Genomic DNA, 22,340 nt, shown 5'->3' with positions numbered 1-22,340 from the left:
GGGACAGGCCCTTAAATCATTCTTTGTTCAGTTTATATTCTCCACAGCAAACCCTGGTATAATAAATTCTTGAAATCTACAGAGATGCATTTCCATAGGGTTCCTTCCAAATGTCTAATCTTTTTCCAAGACAGTTCTTTCCTTTTCAATCCAGGTTACGCAATTAGGGGTGATAAGTTAAAAGTACTTATCCCTTAAAAGTACAATGTTTATTAAACATAATTCCCAAATGCAGGTTGTGCCTGATAGCACCAATTCACGGCATAATCCCCAATGAATGTTGTGCCTGATAGTGTGGCACATTCGTGCCCACGTTGGTTTTGCATACAGCCTGTCAGCGTTGGCGACTTGCCAGCAGCCTCACGAGAAGGTCCAGCCGCATGAGCTCAATAACAACTCCAAGGTCAGGCGCACTGATTGGCCTTATCTGCACACGGGTTATGATTGATGAGAATGTAGGTAAAAGTGGCTTCTGGAATAAACGAGACACAAGGTGTCTGGCTCAGCTAAGTGTCGTTTGTTCTTTGCTTTCTGTCGTGGGGTTCAGTTGATCCTACAACTGGTGGCTACACGCAACCTTCCACCTACTCACGAAATGTGTGACGATAAGAGGGACACGGTGTCAGTCGACGAGGTAAAACTCGACGTCCCAACTCTTTTTACAACCAACGTCAAAGCATGGTTTTCAATACTAGAAGCTCGATTTTACTCCCTCAAGGTCACGAACCAATGAACAAAAGTTGGGTTCCTAGCAGCTCGTCGTCCAGATCAGATCGCAGGGGAAGTAGAAGACGTGCTCCAGGAGGCTCTTAATCCTGAAGAAATGACGCCATACGACGTGCTTAAATGCGCTATCTTGGAGCGAACACAGCCCTCGAAGCAAGCCTGCATTTCGGAGCTGCGGGGAGATGATAATCTCGGCGATAGGAGGCCATCACAAATGCTGCAGAGATGGTGCAGGCTAGCGGGAGACGAAAATATTGATGGGGGTCCCTCTCGCGACCGGAAGGCAACACCGACCACCACTTAGTGTCCGGATGGTGGACCAGGGCGAGGAAGTGCAGGGGGTCCCTCTACGCAGGGATTCTCCCCCACTAGGGGTCCCTCTATGCAGGGATTCTGCCCCTCTACATCGGGGACCTGGGGTGGAGGGTACTGCACCGAGGAGACCCCTGCAACCTGTTTCTCTCACAGTTCAGACTCGCCAGCTGCCTGCCACTTTTGCAGGCTGGGAGTCTGTGTACCACGTGCACATGGAGTGTGTGAGGTTGCAGCCCCTGTTCCATTATCTAAAGGGGCTGATCCTTGCCTTCTGGCTGCATTTCTCACCCACCATCCTCATCTTTGGACACCCTGTGCGTAGGGGAGAGGGTAGGGCCGAAGATGTCCTGGTTGGGTTGCTCCTGGGCCTGGCCAAGCTGGCCATCTGCGAGTCACAGCGCCATGCGGAAGAGGGCTCTGCCCGAGTCAGATGCCTGCCCCTTTTCCGGGATTATGTCCGTTCCAGGGTGGTGTTAGAATGGGACACGGTTGTTTTGTAGTTATTTAGTATGTTTGTAAAGATTGCAATATAATGTCTGATAATTAGTGTCCAGATAATGTGGTGATTTTGTACAATGGTGGTGAGTGTGTTACCACGGTTTTGTTTTGTATCGTGATCGTAATAAAATTAATTATTTTTGTTACACAAAAAAAAAGAGGGGGGAGCTGTGGCACCTTCGTGCCCACGTCGGTTTTGCATACAGCCTGTCACTGCCTGTCACTGCTGGCGACTTGCCAGCAGCCTCACGAGAAGGTTCAGCCACAAGGGCTCAATAACAACTCCAAGGTCAGACGCACTAATTGGCCTCATCTGCACACGGGTTATGATTGGTGAGAATGTAGGTAAAAGTCGCTTCTGGAATAAAGGAGACATAAGGTGCCTGGCTCAGCAAAGTGTCGTTTGTTCTTTGCTTTCTGTCGTGGGGTTCAGTTGATCCTACAACTGGTGGCTACACGCAACCTTCCACCTACTCACGAAATGTGTGACGATAAGAGGGACACGGTGTCAGTCGACGAGGTAAAACTCGACGTCCCAACTCTTTTTACAACCAACGCCAGATCGTGGTTTTCCATACTAGAAGCTCGATTTCACTCCCTCAAGGTCACGAGCCAACGGACAAAATTTGGGTTCCGAGCAGCTGGTCTTCCAGACCAGATCGCAGGGGAAGTAGAAGACGTGCTCCAGGAGGCTCTTAATCCTGAAGAAATGACGCCATACGACGTGTTTAAATCCGCTATCTTGGAGCCCTCGAAGTAAGCCTGCATTTCGGAGCTGCTGGGAAATAATAACCTCGGTGATAGGAGGCCATCACAAATGCTGCAAAGGCTAAATCATTCTTTGTACAGTTTATTTTGTCCACAGCAAACCCTGGTATAATAAATTCTTGAAATCTACAGAGATGCATTTCCATAGGATTCCTTCCAAATATCTAATCTTTACATTATTTTTCCGAGACAGTTCTTTCCTTTTCAATTCAGATTACGCAATTAGTGTACTCCCTAAAAGTACAATGTTTGTTAAACATAATTCCCAAATGCAGGTTGTGCCTGATAGCACCAATTCACGGCATAATCCCCAATGAATGTTGTGCCTGTTAGTGTGGCACCTTCGTGCCCACGTCAGTTTTGCATACAGCCTGTCAGCGTTGGCGACTTGCCAGCAGCCTCACGAGATGGTCCAGCCGCATGAGCTCAATAACAACTCCAAGGTCAGGCGCACTGATTGGCCTTATCTGCACACGGGTTATGATTGGTGAGAATGTAGGTAAAAGTGGCTTCCGGAATAAACGAGACCCAAGGTGTCTGGCTCAGCTAAGTGTAGTTTGTTCTTTGCTTTCTGTCGTGGGGTTCAGTTGATCAGACAATAGCACCAATTCAATTAGGTCAAAAAAATAACTAAAATTTACTGATTGTTCGTTCCAAGAATATAATTACATATTCTGGGAAACAGTAAATCATTTTTAGATTTTAGATTTAGAGATACAGCGCAGAAACAGGCCCTTCGGCCCACCGGGTCCGCGACGCCCAGCAATCCCCGCACACTAACACTATCCTACACCCACTAGGGACAATTTTTTTTAAACATTTGTCCAGCCAATTAACCTACATACCTGTACGTCTTTGGAGTGTGGGAGGAAACCGAAGATCTCGGAGAAAACCCACGCAGGTCACGGGGAGAACATACAAACGGCGCCCGTAGTCAGGATCGAACCTGTCTCCGGCGCTGTAAGGCAGCAACTCTACCGCTGCGCCACCGTGCCACCATTTTTGTACAGATAATGCACATTAAAAAAATGAAGAAGCCTCCAGCCTCACAAGCACCCATAATCTATCAAAGGATCTTATAGTATAACTAGTCCGAGTGGACCCGTTGGGCCCAAACTTCTCCTGCGTTGGTCCAGCACCTTCTCCTCCCCCTTCCCCCCCACTCCTCCCCCTCTCACCACTCCCCCTCAACCCCCCCTTATCCCCCTCCTCCCCTACCCCTCTCTCAGCCACTCATCCACTCCATGCCCCCTCAACCCCCCAAACCTCTCCTGCATTGGTCAAGCACCCTCCCTTCCCCCACTCCCCCTTCCCCTCCCCCCCACTCACCCACCATCCCCCCTCATCTTCCCCTCCTCCCCCCTCCCCACTCCACCCCCCCTGAATCCCTCTTATCCCCCCTCCTCCCCTACCCCCCACTCTCCCACTCCATCCCCCCACAACCCCCTCCCCTCCCCCCACCCACCCCATCCCCCCTTATCCCCCTCCCACCCCCCTTCCTCACCCACTCATCCACTTCATCCCCCCTCAACCCTCTTTATCCCTCCCCTCCCCTCTCTCCCCACCCCCCTCACCAGCTCAACTACTCCAACCCCCATCACGTGGCCAGAAGCGAGCTGCGGCTCGCTATGAGTCGCTGCCATTTGCACCATCACAAAGTCAAAATGTCGTAGGTCGAAGCATCGTAAGTCAGGGAGCATCTGTATTAGATCGATGGGCCCCAACTGCGCAGATGTCGAAAACGCAGCTCGTCCTCCCGGCGGGGGAGGGGTGGCGCGTTTATTAAAGTTAGCGGCAGCTCGTCGGCTCCCCCCCCCCCCCCCCCCATTATCTGCCACTTCCGTCACTCTGGCACATCCCATCCCTGGCGGCCATCGTGGGTCCCCCTCCCTCATTGGCCGCCACTCCCATCACTCGGGCGGGTCCCATTGTGACGTTGAATGCTGAAGATGGAGAGTGTAAGTTGAAAAGGTAATTTGTAAACTTGAGAATGTCTATAACTTTAAAAATATAAGACCAATTTGAATGAAACTTGGTACTACAGACCCCAGGACAATGGTGAGTAAGGTGGGCCTAAAATTGTCGCGCTATCGTATGACGGGGGCACAAAGATAAGGCACGAACATACGGGGGGGATCAAACAACGGAACAAACAAGATGAGAGTTTTAGTAATATAACTGAAAAAGAAAGGCTATGGGACATAAACTCCAGCATCAGCAGCATATTATACCGATGGCTGTACAGAACAGCAATATTTAATAAAATTATTCTCACTGATAATCAATTGAAATCTGACTGATCAGGCACATAAAATTAAGTGATCTTTAACATGAAACCAGTCTTGAATCTCTGCAACATTAAAAAAATTGTTTTCTCCCTTCTCCACAAGGTTTATAAAGTAAATTTAAAGATACTTAAAGTACCTTCACCAGTACCTCCAATAAGCAAATTATTTAACCAGTCACTATCTTAGGGTTAGTAGCAATCATCATGAAATGGCTGACAGCACGTTGGATGTGGATTCAAGGAGCATTCTGGCACATCATCACATATTTTAGGTTAGTATATTTTGGGTGGCAATAGTGGTCCATTGTCAGTAATGTTACCATTCAGATAAAACCTTAAATTAGTTCTTGCCTTCTTCTTCTTCAATACATTCAAATGATTCTACAGCAATCTGGTATAGAGATGCATGAAGTCTTGGTTATTGTTCTTTTCTCAATATGACCAAATATATGTGTTTGCATGATAGATATTAACTTCCTCAGTTGTTTATAAAACAGTGTACACTTCATGATGTAATTACATCTAGGGTATGCTACATACACAATCCCTTTTTGTTAAAGGTTTCTTGGTTGTTTCTTATGAAAAGCCATCTATTTCTTCGCATACCTCTATTTTCCTTATCAACATTTGTTACTTTAATTCTAAATTAAACATTTATCTTGCTGTATTTAAAATGTAACTGATTATTGTGCCCTGTTCTTTTAGAAAAAATGTGAAGGTCTTTGAGAAAACTCAATAGATGTTCGCCAAACAGATTCCAAAGAGAAAACTTAATTACATGGATGGAATGGAGGAGCTAGGACGTTTCTCTTGGAACAGAGGAGGTTACGATGGAGTGTGATAGAGGTAATTAAAATTATGAATGGTCTAGACAAGATAGAAAGAAATACTTCCTTTTGCAGAAGGGTCAAGAACCAGAGGACTTGGAATGAAGGTGATTAGCAAAACAAATCCAAAGGTGACACATGGAAAAATGTTAAGGTTGTAGTGGGTTGGAGTCTGGAATGTAGTGTGACGAGGAGGAGAAGACAAATTCAATTATGGTGTCCAAAAAGGAACTGGATAGGAAACCAGAAAGAAAAACAAGAATCCTGGCTAAGAGAGAATATGGGGACTGGGATAACTCTTACATAAAGCCAGCATGTAATTTTCTAAAATTTTGTAACTAAATTTACACAGATAGTATATATCTCATGTTATATGGTCTATCATAAAAATCATATATTTTAGCTTAATATTCCATAATAACTGAAAATATTTAGAATACATTTGTAATCAACGTGCAGAAAGAAATGATTGTGCGACATTCCTCAGCAGATATCCTGCTGATTATCTCACCAAAAAATGGTTTACTACACAAGAGGGACGGACAGAGTTGACGTGGGTAGGCTTTTCCCTTTGAGAGTGGGGAAGATTCCAACAAGGGGACATAACTTCAGAATTAAGGGACAAAAGTTTAGGGGTAACATGAGGGGTAACTTTTTTACTCAGTGGGTGGAGGCTGTGTGGAATGAGCTTCCGGAGGAAGTGGTGGAGGCAGGCTCGATTTTATTATTTAAGAGTAAATTGGATAGGTATATGGATGGGAGGGGATTGGAGGGTTATGGTCTGAGAGCAGGTAGACGAGACTAGGTCAGAGAAAGTGGTCGGCGTGGACTGGTAGGGCCGAACGGGCCTGTTTCCGTGCTGTAATTGTTATATGGTTATATGGTTAAGAGAACAGGAGAGCTGATGCTGCCGTTGAAATCATGTTCTTGGCTGAGTCCTTATTTTTTAGAAGCAAATAATTGGAAAATGACATAAAAATACACACACTATAAATTACTTACAAAACTTTCAGAAAACGTAATCCGTGTTTTGTCCGAAAGAGATCCCTTTGTATTGCGAACAGCTTGTTGTTGCTTATATCACTTTTGAAAGAAAGGATGCATTTTAATTTATATTTTTTTCAAAAACTTAATATGATTTCAATTAATTTTAATATTTTAATTAAACTTACATCAGTTCAATTTCTGGTGTAGGTTGGAACATATAATCTGCAATAAACCTAATCGAATTGTGGGATAAAAACCTGTGATATAAACAAAGGAGAAACATGAAGGAATACCGAGTTCCATAAAACTTATGGTCCTTTAGTCAACTGAATAATCAAAACACTCCACAACAACAAACACAATTACCTGCAATTTCCTGCACTCAATCCCTAAAATAATGCTGTAAAGATGCATGTAAAGATTAACTCAGCCCAGAATGATTCCTTATTGCACATTCTTCTGGAGGTCTTTGCACTAGTCAAGAAATTCAACTCTTGATTTTTAGCGTTTTTTTCATTTGCACCATCATACTTTTCTTGGTATAAAACTCCCCCTAGTAGCAGTCCAAAATCAGTCTCAGTTTTGATTTCATATGTCCAAACACATAACAGTTCTTATTTAGCCAGATAAATAATTTAGCTTTTCCATTTCAGGAGCCAACATTCAAAATTAATAATTTATTATTACTGAGATCTGTGACCTCCTGTAACCTCAAGTACAGCCCCACAAATGCACGTGGACTGCTTTACTGATGTAGGTCAGGGTCATGGTTTCTCAGGATTTCACCAACCTATCCTACGGCATAAAGAAACTGACAGTGGCAGTCAGGCTTTACCACCATCTAGACTTTGCAAAGCACAGGCATTCATTTAGTGTAATAATCTAGCATTGTTCCTCAGACCTCTTCGACCAACAGGCCTCTCCATCAATCACCTGCTGAAAATGCCTGGCTGTAGATCCAAAAGGTTGTTTCCTCTTCCCAACCGCCCCGTCCCCCACCAGCTCCTGCTCAATGGACGTGTTTCAAGCTGCCCGTTCATGTGCCATTGGTTCCCGACAAGCAGTCTTGCTCACTCCTACCTTGATCTATGCAACATCTGTTCATTAGTACCATCACCACCTTGAACTCTAGTAGAGTAAACCTCTAATAATGCGACAGACACTACTGATGGTTTGGCTTTTGACTCATCAAGTACTGACTCCCACATTCCCCGTAACACACTGGGGCCCTCATTCCTAGGAGAAAAGTCTCCAACATTTTCAGTGCCGATACCAGTGGGGCCCTTTAACACATACGAGCCCCAATTCGCCCTTCCCTTTAAAATAATGACCCTCCTTTCCCATGCTACCTTTAAATTTACTGGGACTCTGTTGTCATACATCTATGAAAATCACCAGGTTCTGTTTCAAGTGCTCCCTTTAAACTTAACCAGTTTGTTGGAAACTATTATACTATTGTGTAAGATCTAAAGAAAGTGAATCAAAATTGTATCGTAATATTGAAGTCATAGAATTGTATAGCACAGAACAAGCCTTCGCTCAGTCCGCCTTAACCAACCTGATCTCCCGGTGGCTCAGCACTTCAACTCCCCCTCCCATCCCAGTCCGATCTTTCTGTCATGGGCTTCCTCCATTGTCATAGTGAGGCCCATCATAAAATGGAGGAACAGCATCTCATATTTCGCTTGGGCAGCTTACACCCCAGCGGTATGAACATTGATTTCTTTAACTTCAGATAGTTCCTCTGTCCCTCACTTTCCCTTCTCCCTTCCCAGTTTTCCCACTGTCTTCCTGTCTCCCACTACATCCCATCTTTGTCCCGCCCCCTCCCCTGACATCAGTCTGAAGAAGGGTCTCGACCTGAAACGTCACCAATTCTTTCTCTCCTGAGATGCTGCCTGACCCGCTGAGTTACTCCAGCACTTTGTGATACCTTCGATTTGAACCAGCATCTGCAGTTATTTTCCGAAATAACTATGCTCACTATCAGGCCCATCTATACTAATCCCACTTGCCTGCATTAATTCCATATTGCTCTATGCCTTTTACCTGTATATACCAAGTACCTGTCCAGATGCCTCGTAAATGTTGTTACTGCTCCAGCCTCGACACTAGCTCCTCTCATATTTCATTCCACATATCAACTGCTCTTTGTGTGAAAAAAATAATCACTCAGAGTCCTTTAAACTGCCTCCCTCCCACAAACAAAGCTCTCTAATTTTCAAGATAATAAACAGACTATGACCATCTACCCTATCCATAGCTCTTAATTTGATATACTTCCATCATGTTATTTCTCAGCCTCCTTTGCACCATGAAAACACACCTATTTTATCCATTCTCCTTATAATTTAAGTCCCTCAATCTAGACAACATCCATGTGAATCTTTTCTGCAACTATTCTAGCTTAACTATATCTTTCCTGCAGTGTGGCAACAGGCACTGCACACAATATTTCAAGTGTGATCTCACAACTGCAACATGGCATCCCAATTCATGCACTCAATGTCTCAGCCAATGGAAGCAAACATACCATCTGCCTCCTTAGTATAACAGTATAACAGCATAACAGAGCTTTATTTGTCATTCGGTACCGAGGTACCGAACGAAACTACATAGCAGTCATACAAAAAAAGAACACAAGACACATAACCCCAACACAAACGTCCATCACAGTGACTCCAAACACCCCCTCACTGTGATGGAGGCAACAAAACTTCCACTCTCTTCCCCACGCTCACGGACAGACAGCTCGTCCCCGACCGACCCGCACAGTCCCCGCAAGGGGGTGGAAGTCCCCGCGGCCGAATCGCACCGGGTGCCGAAACGGCTCGCGGCCGAGCCGGGCGATGAAAGGCCCCGCGACCGAGCCTTGCGCAGCTAAGTCCCGTGGCCGAGCCGCACCGGGCGATGTTAAGTCCCGCAGCCGAGCCGCACCAGCGATGAATAACCCCAATTAAAAAATTCAATCACTGACGTAAATAAGTGCTAACATATTCAAAAGTGCAATGGAAATGCAAATCATTCTTCTTAACTGGTAGGTAAAAACTACCTAGCCGCTCTGACACAAAGCAGTTAACCTTGAAATCATTCAGAGATGGAGGCTGCAAATGAAATTTCACAAATGGCAGGTATTCTAAATGTTTTTGAAGAGCTCTTACGAATTAAAATATAATGAACTTATTTTAAAATGATCCGCACAAATCATTAATGGTTTGGAAGTATTTACAATCAACCAGGAGGAAGGGTGACAGGTAAGGCGTGAATTATTCAGCTTTAAATTATGGCAAATTTTTTAAATCAGCTATGAAAGCCAAATTTAAAAAAATGTTGTCTTAAAGCAATGACAAATCTATATATTGGCAATAAATTTTAATATACTAATTCAACCAATTAAAAACAAGAAGTTCCAAACAATTTTCAAATAAACAAAAACACCAAATTTTGCTGAACAATAATAAATGAAAAACATCCCTGAAATGACTGATAAAAAAAAGCATTATTCATGTACAATACTTTCAGGTAGCATTACACTAGCAGCAAACTTTATTTAATACTTGTGTGGTCACACATTATTGCATGGCATGGCTTGAAACTACTTTGTACGACACATTGACCCGGCATAAAGAAATAAATTGACTTTTGTGTTTTTTTGGTTCTGATCATAAGTTTAATGAATTGTCTGGCCTTACTAAGCCTCACATCTTAATACACGACTGACACCATTCCCAGCCCCAAAGAAGAAAATAATGTTTAATCCATCAATAAAAATAATTTCTATAGCTATTTGGGAAGACAGCAACACTACTTTTATTTTCTTGTCGAGTCCATAACTGCGCAGACTTTGTGTGCAGAATTAGTCAGCTGTGCTGACTAATAGGCTTAGAACTGACCCCTATCAGATGCACTCTTCTGACATTTTCTGTATCTTTATTGAAAGCTTTTATTGAGAGATGGAATTTTGATTTCTTTAATTCTTTACAATAATGCTCGAAGGTAAAATTGATGTGAAGTGCTGCTCAGTTGTCTCGTATGAAGAAGCAAGAGAATGACAAGCTGAATCTGTCGGAAAAAATTGGACCGTTTCATGCAGAGATCTTGCGAGGCTAAAGCAGGGTGGGAGTACTTTCAACGAGAGCAAAATTGGGGTTGGGCAATAGATGGTGCCTTCCCAGTGATGCCTAGACCCTGAAAAAATATATATTTCCATCCTGTGAAGGTCTAGCAATTCATGTGTTTCTTTGGATCACCATGAAACACACTAGCATGGTCTAATGTGTAGGTAGATAAATGACAGAATGAGTCAACTCTCAAAAGGTAAAGCTCAAATTTATTACAAAAACAAACATAACCATTATACTCGAGAGGTTTACAAAGTGCAGACCCAAACACATAACACAGAGAACATACAACAGTACAGCGCAGGAACAGCCCACCAGGTTTGTGCCAATCATAATGCCACTAAAGCCCACAAGTCCAGGTAACATCTTGCATCTTTTTTAACTTAATGACATCGTTTCTATAGCTGAGCACAAAAAATACACACAGTAATCCAAGTGTGGTCTCACCAACTTATTGTACACCTGCAACATCATGTTCCAACTTTGTATTCAATTGCCTTCCCAATGAAGGCAAGTGGACCAACACCTTCGTCATCACCCTGTCCATTTCAGGGGACCATGCACCTGAACCCTGAAGTGTAGGCTCCATAAATATCCACAGAATCAAATGATGGCAGAGCCCAGCACATCAGAAGCTTGAAATATTTACCACTATTTTCGCACAGAAATGCTGGATAGATCTCGACCTCTTCCTCATGCTCTTACTGAAGCCAGTTTTCTGCTAATTCATTACAGTCCACATGATAGGGACAAACCACAAAATTATAAGCCACTAAGTGTTGCTTCAGTGGGAGGGAAATTATTGGAGACAATTCTTCGGGATAGTATTTAATCACATCTGGCGAAACATGGACTTAATGGGGATGGTCAGCATGGCTTTGTGCAGCTTACATGTCTTACAAACTTAACTGAGCTTTTTGAGGAGGTGATGAAAATGATTGGTGAGGGGAGGGCTGCGAAGGTTGTCAACTTGGACTTGGTAACACATTTGACAAGATTCCTCATGGTGAGCTGATTCAGCAGATTAAGGGACAAGGGATCCTCAGGAACTTGGTAGATTGGAATCAAAATTGGCTTGGTCATAGAAGACGGGGGATAGTGGTGGAGGGGTATTTTTCTGATTGGAGGTCTGTGACCAGAGGTGTTCTGTAGGGATCTGTGTTGGGACTTCTGTTGTTTGTGATATATATAAATGGTTTGGAAGAAAATCCAGATGGACAGATTAGTAACTCTGCAGGCAGCATGAAAATTGTTGGAGATGTGGAAAGTGAGGAAGGTTGTCAAATAATTTAGTAGGATATAGACCAGTAGAAAATGTGGGCTGAGAAATGGCTGATGGAGTTAATCCTGCCAAGTTTGAGGTGTTGCATTTTGCGAGGTCTGCATTGATATACAGAGATCTTGGGGTGCAAGTCCATAGCTCCCTGAAAGTGGCAACACAACTAGATTGGGGTAGGAAGGAAGATGAATGGCATACTTGTCTCTATCAGTTGGTCATTGAGTTGTGTGTCGTTCTGGTCACCACTCTATAGGATGGATGTGCAGGCTTTGGAATGGTTGCAGAAAGAGGTTCATCGTGATGTTGCCTGGATTAGAGAGCTTTAGTTATATTGAGAGGTTGTACAAAGTTGAATAGATTTTGCTGGAGCACTGGATGCTGAGAGGGCAACCTGATAGTTGACAGAATTATGGTAAGGTAGATAAGTCAAAGTCAACGTTTCTTTCCCAAAATGTAAATGGTTAAAGGAGATTTGTGAGGTTTTTTAACACGAGTGGAAGGAGCCTGGAACATGCTGCTAGGGGAGATGGGCGACTGTCCTGTTTCTGAGCTGTACTCATCTGTATATCATTTGTTGCTTCTTGTAATATATTAAATGAATTGTTGTAATTGCATTAGTAGTAGCATTACTTTGTTTTTGAGATGGGATGCTCAACGTCTGAACTAGCTATACCCACCCTTGCGAGTTTCTGGCCCAATCACAGATAATAGGTATCAAGGATGATTACCTAAACTAAGACAAATACCAAATATTTTCCATATTCTGTTATGACATATCAGAATGCCACTTTGGCCCAAAGTATTAGATCATGGAGCAACCCCATTTGCCCACTAAATTTCCAGTAGCCTATCCTCCCCACATTCCAAATTGAGAGATGAACAATTTTTCCTCAATCTTTACTGACAAAATCATTACTGAGCCCCCATTAACATTATCTCGTGAGTCATACTAACTAGAAACTTAAGTTAGTACTGCGATTACGTGCAGGCTGTGCCGTGGTACATTTGACAATAAAGTACCATTGAATGAAGAGAATGGGTGCTCTGTCGTGAGCTACTCATCGACTAACTCCCTATAGCCTTTCCTTGACATACAAGACAATAGCCACAAATTTGATAGAATAATCTGCACTTACCTAGATAAATGCAGCTCCAATAACAACTTCTATTCACTTAGTTCCTTTAACATAGAAAAAAATATCCCAAGTCACTTCACAGGTGTGTTGTTAAGTAGAAAATATAATACCGAGTAATATAAAAAGATATTAGGAGAGATGACAAAAAAACATCAAAGTGGTAGGTATTAAGTATCTTAAAAGAGAATAGAATTGAGAGAAATTTAGGAGAAAATTTTAGACCTCAATGAATTGACAGCTGAAGGCACAGTTGCCAACAGTGGAGGAATGATCAAATATCTCTACGGGTTAAAAGATAAGAAAAGATTACAAAGACAGATTTAAAGATAAAGATAAACAAGGAACTGCAGATGCCGGTTTACAAAAAAAAGATAAAGTGCTGGAGTAACTCAGCAGGTCAGGCAGCATCATCAGTCTATAGGGTCCAGCTCTGAAAAGTCACCTATCCATGTTCTCCAGAGAACACTGACCCACTGAGTTGCTCTAGCACTTTGAGTTTTTGCTTAAAGATGTTGCTTGATGAGCAACCTGTATAGATTTACAAGCACTGAGGTGATGGTAAACAGGATGGTGCAACAAAGGGCACAGACAGAAGAAGTTTCTATGATCTCTAGTTTATAGAGAGCTGAATGAGGGAATGCATTGGAATAGTTAAATCTGAAAGTAGCAAGGACATGAAAAAGTATTTCAGCAGCAGGTGAACTGATGCAAAGTCAGAGCCAGGAGATGAAATTGGGCAGACTGAGACAGCAAGCATATAAAGTATGAAAATGAAATCAGGATCAAATATGACACCAAGATGGCAAACAATCTGGTTTATTCGGGTAGTTGCCAGGGAGAAGTATGAGTCGATTTAAAGGAATACCTGTAGCAGGGAGCTGTCACCCTATGCTTTCCTGATATTTAATTGAAGGAAATTTCTGCTCATGCAGTCCCGATTGTTGCACAGCTGCCTGACAATGCGGAGATAATAAAGGGGTTAAGAAGCTTGGTGATGGCGCCAAGCCATTTGTCATTATTTTTCAAAATTCCATCTAATGCTTGTTATCAGATGTTGCATGCATCTGAGAAATAGGAGAGGAGCAAGATTAACTTCTCGCGGAACCCCAGAGGTAACGATGTGCATTTGACATAAGCCATTACTGGGATTATCCAGTCTCACGCAGACTGATAAGCAAAAAACTGCAGATGCTGGAAATCTGAAATATACAAGAAAATGCTGGAGATACTCAGCAGGTTCTGATGACAACATTTTCATGTCAGTGGTTCAAAGTTGTCTTCAGTTTGGTTAACGATGTTTCCTCACCACTATAATTGACAAAGTTCATCGCTATATTCAATTTCATTTTCTGTACTTCTACTGTAACCACTTTGCCTGTTTTCCTAGGGAACGAATAGGCATTGGTTTTCCTCACCTTCCACCACATTTAACAGGTGCATAATTTCCACTGTCTTCATTGAAATCCTACCCCCAAACACATATTTTCTTCTCTCCCCTTTCATCATTCCAAAGGGATCATTCCCTCTGGGTATGCTAGGTCCATTCTTCCGTCCCCTCTGTTAACCCTTCCCTTCTCGCATCATCTTTCCATCCAACCATAGGAGATGCAACAACTATTAATTTCCAATTTCAACCTCCAGAACCAGAAACACTCCTTCCTTGTGAAACAGTAATTCATTTGTACTTCATCCAACTAAGTGCACTGCATTCTGGGTTCAAAATGTGGCCTTCTTTGCACTGGAGAATCAAAATACAGATTGTATGACTGCTTTGCAGAGCACCTCCATTTAATCTGAAAGGGTGACGCTGAGCTTTCAGTTGCCTATCTCTTTATTGTACCATTCCATGTTAATATCATCTTTCCATATTTTAGCATATTTCCTTATGACATGGGAGGCAACATTTGGCCCATTGAGTCAATGCCAGTTCTCAATCCCATCAATCCCATTCCACCATTTATTTTCCTGCAAAACATTATTTCTCATGTGCCCTTCAATGCACCCTAAATTACCCATCACCCACCTATACTATGTAATTTACAGACATTCGCTAACTTGCCATGGAGCATATCTTCGGAAAGTGGGAGAAAACCAGCATACTTGAAGCAAACCCAAGTAGTCACGGCAAAAACATACAAACTCCATACAGACAGCGTTTGAAGTCAGGATTGAACCAGATTATTGGAGCTGGGATGCAGCAGCAGCACCTGTGCACCGCTGCATTTTTTACTTCCATGAAGTCCAAGACAAGCTGAAGGAACAGACAAATGAACATATAATTTAGAGGGAGTAAGCCTGAAAAATTCAGCCCCTTAAGATGCTCAGCCATCCAAAGAGATCATGACTGATATGATTGTAATTTGAACTCTGCACTCTCACCTCTTTCTGGTAATGCTTCATCTCCTTACTGATCAAGAATCTGTCCCTTTGAGCTTTAAATGGTATTCAAAGACTTTGTCTCCACCACCCTTTGAAGAAAGCTCCAAAGATTCACAATCCTATGAAATTAATCATCTCATCGATGTCTCAAATGAGTGACCATCGATTTTTAACCTCAAGGAAACATTCTCTCCAAATCTATGCTATCAAGACCCTTTAGAATCATTGACATTTCAATCAAGTCAACTCTCACATTTTTGGGAGTCTGACCAATCTTTCTTTACGAGAAACTCGCCCATCACAATTATCAGTCTATACACTTTCTCTAAAAAGTTTCTAAAACATTTATACATTTTTTAAGTGCAGTATTTTAAAATGGTGATAGATTGGGCAACAATGATATTCAACGGAATATCAACGTGGGTATGCAAGGGGATCTGGGTGACCATGTGCAAAAGCCACTGAAGGTCAATGTGCAGGAGCAAGGAAGTTAGGAGGGTAAAAGGTCTGTTGCCTTTGTTTTGCCAAAGGATTTTAATCGCAGAGTGTCTTTCTACAATTATATATGTGAGAATGTGCTGAGAGTATTATGTATCGTTTTTGCCTCCTTACCCCCAAAAGTATACTTGACAGAGCGAGTGCAGCAAAGATTTAATAGTTTCATTCCTAAAATGATGGATTTGCATGAGGAGCAAATAATTAGACTAAGCATATAGTTGGCTCATCAAGTCAGAAGAATCAAAAATAATGTAATTGAAGCTTATATAATTCCAGGAGGTTCAAGAGAATGGATGCATGGTTGAGGAGTCGTGAAATGAGGTCACATATCAGAATAAAGGCGAGGTTATTTAGGACTGAAATGATGAGGAATGTCTTCTTTTAAAGGGTGCCCCACAAAAAGAAATCTTCAGAATTATCTAGGTGATATGTGGAGCATATATGTCATGGAAGTACAAGACCAGTTATGGTTTTGATGAATGGCAGAGCAGGCTGAAAGACCAGATGGCCTGCTCCTGCTCCTGAGTCTGATGTTCTTATCTTGTAAAGGAGACCAACACCGGATACAGACTCCAGATGTGGTCTCACAAATACCCGCCATAACTGAATATAACCTTAGCAACCCTTACATCATATGTTTTGAATTGCCCTTATTTGAGTTTCATCTTAAATTGTATCTGGAATTCTACACTTTTATGACAATATTTTCCGAAGGATCCTTAACTACAAGATCTCTTATTAATTCTACATTGTTACATGTGACCGAATGTAAAATATCCCAGGTATGTTCCATTACATCACTCCAATAACAAAACCCTGATGTACTCCACAAATTTTTCCTCCTCGGTACGAGAGTCAGTTTGATTAGTCCAATTGCAGATTAAAAATCACACATGAAAATGTTAGTTCCCTTCTTATATACCTTTTGTTTTCCTATTTTTGCTTTGTCCTACTGTGGGGCAATGCAATGGCTACCTATACCCTACCCCCATCCATTGGCTGCAATGGATCGTTCGCACAGCTGAGAAGGTTGTTGGCTGCAACCTTCCCCCCATTGACGAACTGGAAGCGAGCGGGCAAGATCATCTCTGACCCCTCTCACCCTGGCCACAAACTCTTCGAAGCACTTCCCTCTGGAAGGTGACTCCGGACTGTCAAAGCAGCCACAGCCAGACATAAAAACAGCTTTTTTTCCCACGAGTGATAGTTCTACTCAATAACCAAAGTCTGTAGTCTCTTTTTTGCTCTGGTTTATTTTCACCCACATGTTTAGACCGTAATGTTGTATCCTTATTGTTTTAATGGGGTTATGATTTATTCTTAATTGTTAACTGTATGTTTGTGTTGTCATTTGCGAGCGGAGCACCAAGGCATATTCCTTGTATATGCATACTTGGCCAATAAACGTATTCATTCATTCATATTGAGTTCCTTGTCCTGCTCACCACGTAACCATATCTTTCAGTTCTTGTTGATTTATTAACATTTCTGTCACTAAAACCCTCTCTAATCAGTTTAAAGTCCATTAACCATTATAAATATAAAACATTCCCAAAATACAACTTCTCCACAATGCCTAATATTTCAAAACCATTTATTTCCATTTGTGCTAATAGTTTGATTCAATCATTAAAGTGCAATTTATTTAGTATTAATGTTTCACTTTGTTTCCTTGATTTCACTATTTTTTACTATTGCTCTAATACTGTCAAGCTCCCTGTCATATTCTACTAATCATTACGCAAATTGCTACTTTGTTTTGCAGTATTAACCTTTCCATTTAAATTTATAAAAATGTATGATATTTCCCTCACAAAAAATCATTCTGCTACCCACTACCATCCCATAGTACACCCCACCATTTTATTTACATTTAAACCTTACCTACAATCAAAATTATCTGATCCATAAGAGGTTAGTAGCAGCCAGGTTAAGGTATACCCGAACCCACTGGAATAGTGGAAATAAAGAAACAGGTCCAAGTACTGGAATAGTTTACCTTTCCTAGTACCTGTGCCAGCACTATTTCAATAGTATTTATTGGTTGTGGACGTAGGCCAAACATCACGCAAACCAACCTCCCTTCTATTTACTCTATCTACAATTCACGCTGTCTCAACAAGACCACCAGCATAATCAAGGACCAGTCTCACCCCGACCACTCCCTCTTCTCTCCTCTCCCATCAAGGTTGAGGTACAGAAGTTTGAAAGCGCGTGCCTCCAGATTCAGGGACAGTTTCTTCCCAGCTGTTACCAGCCAACTAACTGAACCATCCTCTCACCAGCCTGAATGCAGTCCTGACCTCCCATCTACCTCATTGAAGACCTTTTAACTTTCTTTAATCAGATTTTATCTGAATTTATCTTGCACTAAATGTTATACCCTTTATCCTATACCTGTACACTGTGGAAGGCTTGATTGTAATCATGTATAATCGTTTTTTGACTGGATGGCATGCAACAAAAAGCTTTTCACTGCACGGTACATGTGACAATAGTAAACTAAACTAAACAAAACAGGACCTCTCTCACCAACTAAACCAAAATCAAAAGTTTCCATATATCCCTTTTTTAATCTTTCACGTTGCAATACTTGTAATAAGATGTAGGATTATTGTGTTTGAATTCAAAATTGAAATGGAAATTAAATTCTAACATATTAAAATGCTTTTTTAAAGTGGCTGATTATTCTGGTGCATTCTAATGAATCATCCTAATATTTGAATAAATTACAGGAAAAAACATCAGATGATGCATTCTTGTCCTTTGTTCTACTAAATATGGCAGGATCTTCATTTATTTTATTACATTGAGTATATAATACAAAAACAGGCCATTGCATAAATATTCCTCTATCCCCCTTCCAGCTATATTTGTATAATCTTTTATTCCATTCTTTTTTATCCAGATATCTCTTAAAGTATTATCCTCGAGGCTTAACTACTCAACAAAGTAGAGAATTCCAAATTCTACACACATTCTACCATATTCCATCCTAATATACTGTATCTGGATTTTCCCCCCCTTTTTTGGGGGAAGGGACCAAATCTGGGGGTTATATGAAGACTGTCATTAATAATTTGAATGAGAAATTTAGGAGTGGCTTCCTTCCTCAAAAAGCAATTAGAATGTATACTCTATCTTGTAGTCATTAAGATACATAGTAGATAAACACTTCATGGAAATCTAAAGAAAGAAACAGCAATTTTACAAATAAGATTGAAAGAGTCATAGAGACTAAACACCAACATGGGTCTGTTTGTCAGAACTGTGTTTCTATGGTGTATAGTCAATGTAATCTGTGTAATGCAATAAAATGCTTGTATTCTGTATTTGAAACCCAATTAAACTGTCAGTATTGACTTTAATTTTAAAAACATATAAAGAGGATCTAAATAGTATAAGAAAATAACTGCAGATGCTGGTACAAATCGAAGGTATTTATTCACAAAATGCCGGAGTAACTCAGCAGGTCAGGCAGCATCTCAGGAGAGAAGGAATGGGTGACTTCTCGACCCGAAACGTCACCCATTCCTTCTCTCCTGAGATGCTGCCTGACCTGCTGAGTTACTCCGGCATTTTGTGAATAAAGAGGATCTAAATGATAAGATAAGATCAATTTACAGAATTGTCCTTCACTTGGAATTATTATTTCAAATGTTATGGATTTTTTTCTTAAATTAGCTTGCAGGACACAGACATCATAACAACGGCATCACTGCAACCTAATATCATTTCCTTCTTAAAATACATGAGTTTACAAGTAATTTCAAAGGGTATTTACAGATGAACCATCATAGGGGGGGATGTAGAGTCACAGTTGGTCAGGCTTGGTCTGGATGAAAGATCAGCTTCCTTTTGTAAGCCAAATGTTTTTTTCTTACAATCCGCATACATCATTCGCCCCATTACAAATACCAGTTTTTAAATCTAGTTTTATTTGGTTAAATCATTTTGAGTATGGCACGTGTTGCAGCGATTAGTGCTGATGCCTCACAGCTCCAGAAATCTACAATGGATCCCAAACTACGTTATAAATGCAAAAAATATTTTTTTAATTCCCGGGCATTTGAATTTTACACAGTACTGTAGCTGGCATATGGTTACACTGCAGAATGTAATTTGCATGCTCTCGTTGTGACCAGGTGGGTTTCCTCCAGGTGCTCCAGTTCTATCCCATTTCCTAAAGACATGCAGGTTTATAGGTTAATTGGCATCTGAAAAAAATGCGCCTAATGTGTCGGGAGTAGAATAGAGTCAAAAAAGTGAAGAGTCAAGAGTGTTTTATTGTCATATGTCCCAAAACGGAATAAAGAAATTCTTACTTCCAGTAACACAACAGATATGTAAACATAGTACTCAGTAGATACTATTGTAATAAAAAAAGGGAGGTTCAATATTTAAAAACAAACAAACAATATAGTGCAAAGACAAAAATAAAGCCCCCTAAGTCCCTAGTGCAATCGAGGCAGTTTGTTGTAATAGTTCGTCGCATTCAATAGCCCAACGGTTGTTATGAAGATGCTGCTCCTGAACATGGACGTTACAGTTTTCAGGCTCCTGTACATTCTTCCCGATGGCAAGAGTGAAATGAGAACCTAGCCATGGTGCTGATAATACTGGCTTTCTTTCTAAGGTAGTGCCTCCTACAGATCCCTTTGATGGTGGGGAGGTCAATACCGTGATGGACTGGGCAGTGTTCACCGCTTTTTGCAATCTTCTTGTGCTTGACTTGCCGAACCAGGCCGCGATGCAACCAATCAATATGCTCTCTATCATATTCCTGTAGTTCAAGAGAGTATTTGTCGACATACCAAATCTCCTCAATCTTTTAAGGAAGTAGAGCTAGTGAGGGACTTTATTTATGAACTGCATAGGTTTCCAAGTAATTTCAACGGGTATTTACAGGTGAATCATCAAAGGGGGATGTGAAGTCACATTCAGTTCTGGATGAGAGATTAGCTCTGTTTGGAAGCCAAATATTTTTTTCCCGAACAAACTGGTTACTTAATTGTCACCGTAACTAAAACCAGATTTTAAATATAGATATATTTGGTTAAGAATTTTGAGGTTGGAGGCGGTGCAGTGATTAGGGCTGGTGCCCTAAAGTAGTGTGGGCTCAGTGTGTCAAAAGGCTTGTTTCCATGCTGTATCCCTAAAACTAAATATGATAACCAAATTGATTGGAAATTGTCAAGTATAAAATCCTTTCACAAGTCATATTGAATTTGCTAGTTTTTCAGTCATGACCAAGCTGTCAAATTTGCACTAACATTAAGGACAAATATCAAACACATTGTATCCTCACAACTTTATTATTCATAGCTTCTGATTATCACTGCAGATAGATTTTTTCATTTATTTTCATCTTTTATCCTCAGTCAGTATTTCAGTGCAAGTTTACCTCTTACAGCCAGTAAAGCAGAAAATCTGGGCTACCTTACTTATCCTGAGATGAAACAATCTATTAATATGACATTTTTGGGCGAAAATCAAATGTTAGTCTTGCACTTTAGACACGCAGATTTAAGTAATATGGAATGCTATCTTCACCTTGTTGAAATGCAAAATAAAAATATCACTATAGTTAACAAAGCATCACATGCAATAAATAAGTTGTGAAACTTACAAGTATTTCAATCGTGAAAGACCGTCAAATGATTCTGGAATCAGATCCGTTAAACGATTTCCCTTTAAATTTCTGCAAGTTAATACATTTTATAATAAGTTTTATGTAGTGTAACAGCATATTTTTTTAATTATCCTAAAAATCCCCTGCAGCCATCACAATTACATTTCTGATCTTTCAGTCCACTAATCTGTTTTAGTCACCATAGCTTACAGGACACAAAGTCAAGTCAAGTCATGCTGAGTTTATTGTCATAGGCACAGGTATGGCATGACACAGGTACAATGAAAACAGGTACATAGACACAGACAACACACAAAAGCAAAAACTACACATAAATTATAAATAAATTCCACAAGACCGTCAAAATGAGAAAGACTGCAAAAAACAAGGTCTCAGTGCAAAATTTTTCAATAAGAAAACAAGTCCACGGAAGTGCAAGCGGTGGTCTGTTGTGTTCCGTTGCCGAAGTAGGAATAGGGGTGTGCAGGTCGGTTCAAGAACCTGAAAGTGTAGGAACCCTCCTGAACCTGGTGATGTTCAACTTCAAGCTCCTGCCTGATATGAGCAATGAGAAACCGACATGATCCAGATGATGGAGATCCTTGATGATGGATGCAATCTTCTTGAGCCAGTTCCTCATGTAATTGCTTTTGTTGGAAGGGAAGGCTGTGCACGTGATAGACCAAGTTGAGTCCACCACTCTCTGAGGCCTCTTGTTTTGCTATGTGTTAGAATTGGAATACCAGGTTATGATGCAATAGTCAGAATACTTTCTACAGAACATCTATCGAAGTCTGTAAGGGTATTTGGTGACATGGTGAATCTTATTAAACTTCTAAGAAGTAAAGCCACTGGTGCTACATCTTCATGATTGTAACTATGTGCTG

At 41.1% G+C, this 22,340-nt stretch overlaps 1 protein-coding gene across 1 annotated transcript in view; it reads right to left on the bottom strand.

Moving 5' to 3' along the window:
* LOC144610643 (uncharacterized) overlaps positions 1–22,340 on the bottom strand; it is a 99,587-nt gene that overhangs the window by 53,545 nt on the left and 23,702 nt on the right. The window contains exons 3-4 of the mRNA XM_078429503.1: positions 6,594–6,665; positions 6,424–6,504 (exon numbers count right to left, since the gene is read on the bottom strand). Of these exons, the coding sequence (XP_078285629.1) occupies positions 6,424–6,504; positions 6,594–6,665 (153 nt within the window). The remainder of the gene's footprint in view (positions 1–6,423; positions 6,505–6,593; positions 6,666–22,340) is intronic.

Source organism: Rhinoraja longicauda, chromosome 2 (genome assembly GCF_053455715.1).
Source record: "Rhinoraja longicauda isolate Sanriku21f chromosome 2, sRhiLon1.1, whole genome shotgun sequence".
In the NCBI taxonomy this organism is placed as follows: domain Eukaryota; kingdom Metazoa; phylum Chordata; class Chondrichthyes; order Rajiformes; family Arhynchobatidae; genus Rhinoraja; species Rhinoraja longicauda.
Note: the sequence above shows the minus strand (reverse complement) of the source record. Positions and strands in the feature narration are given on the sequence as shown.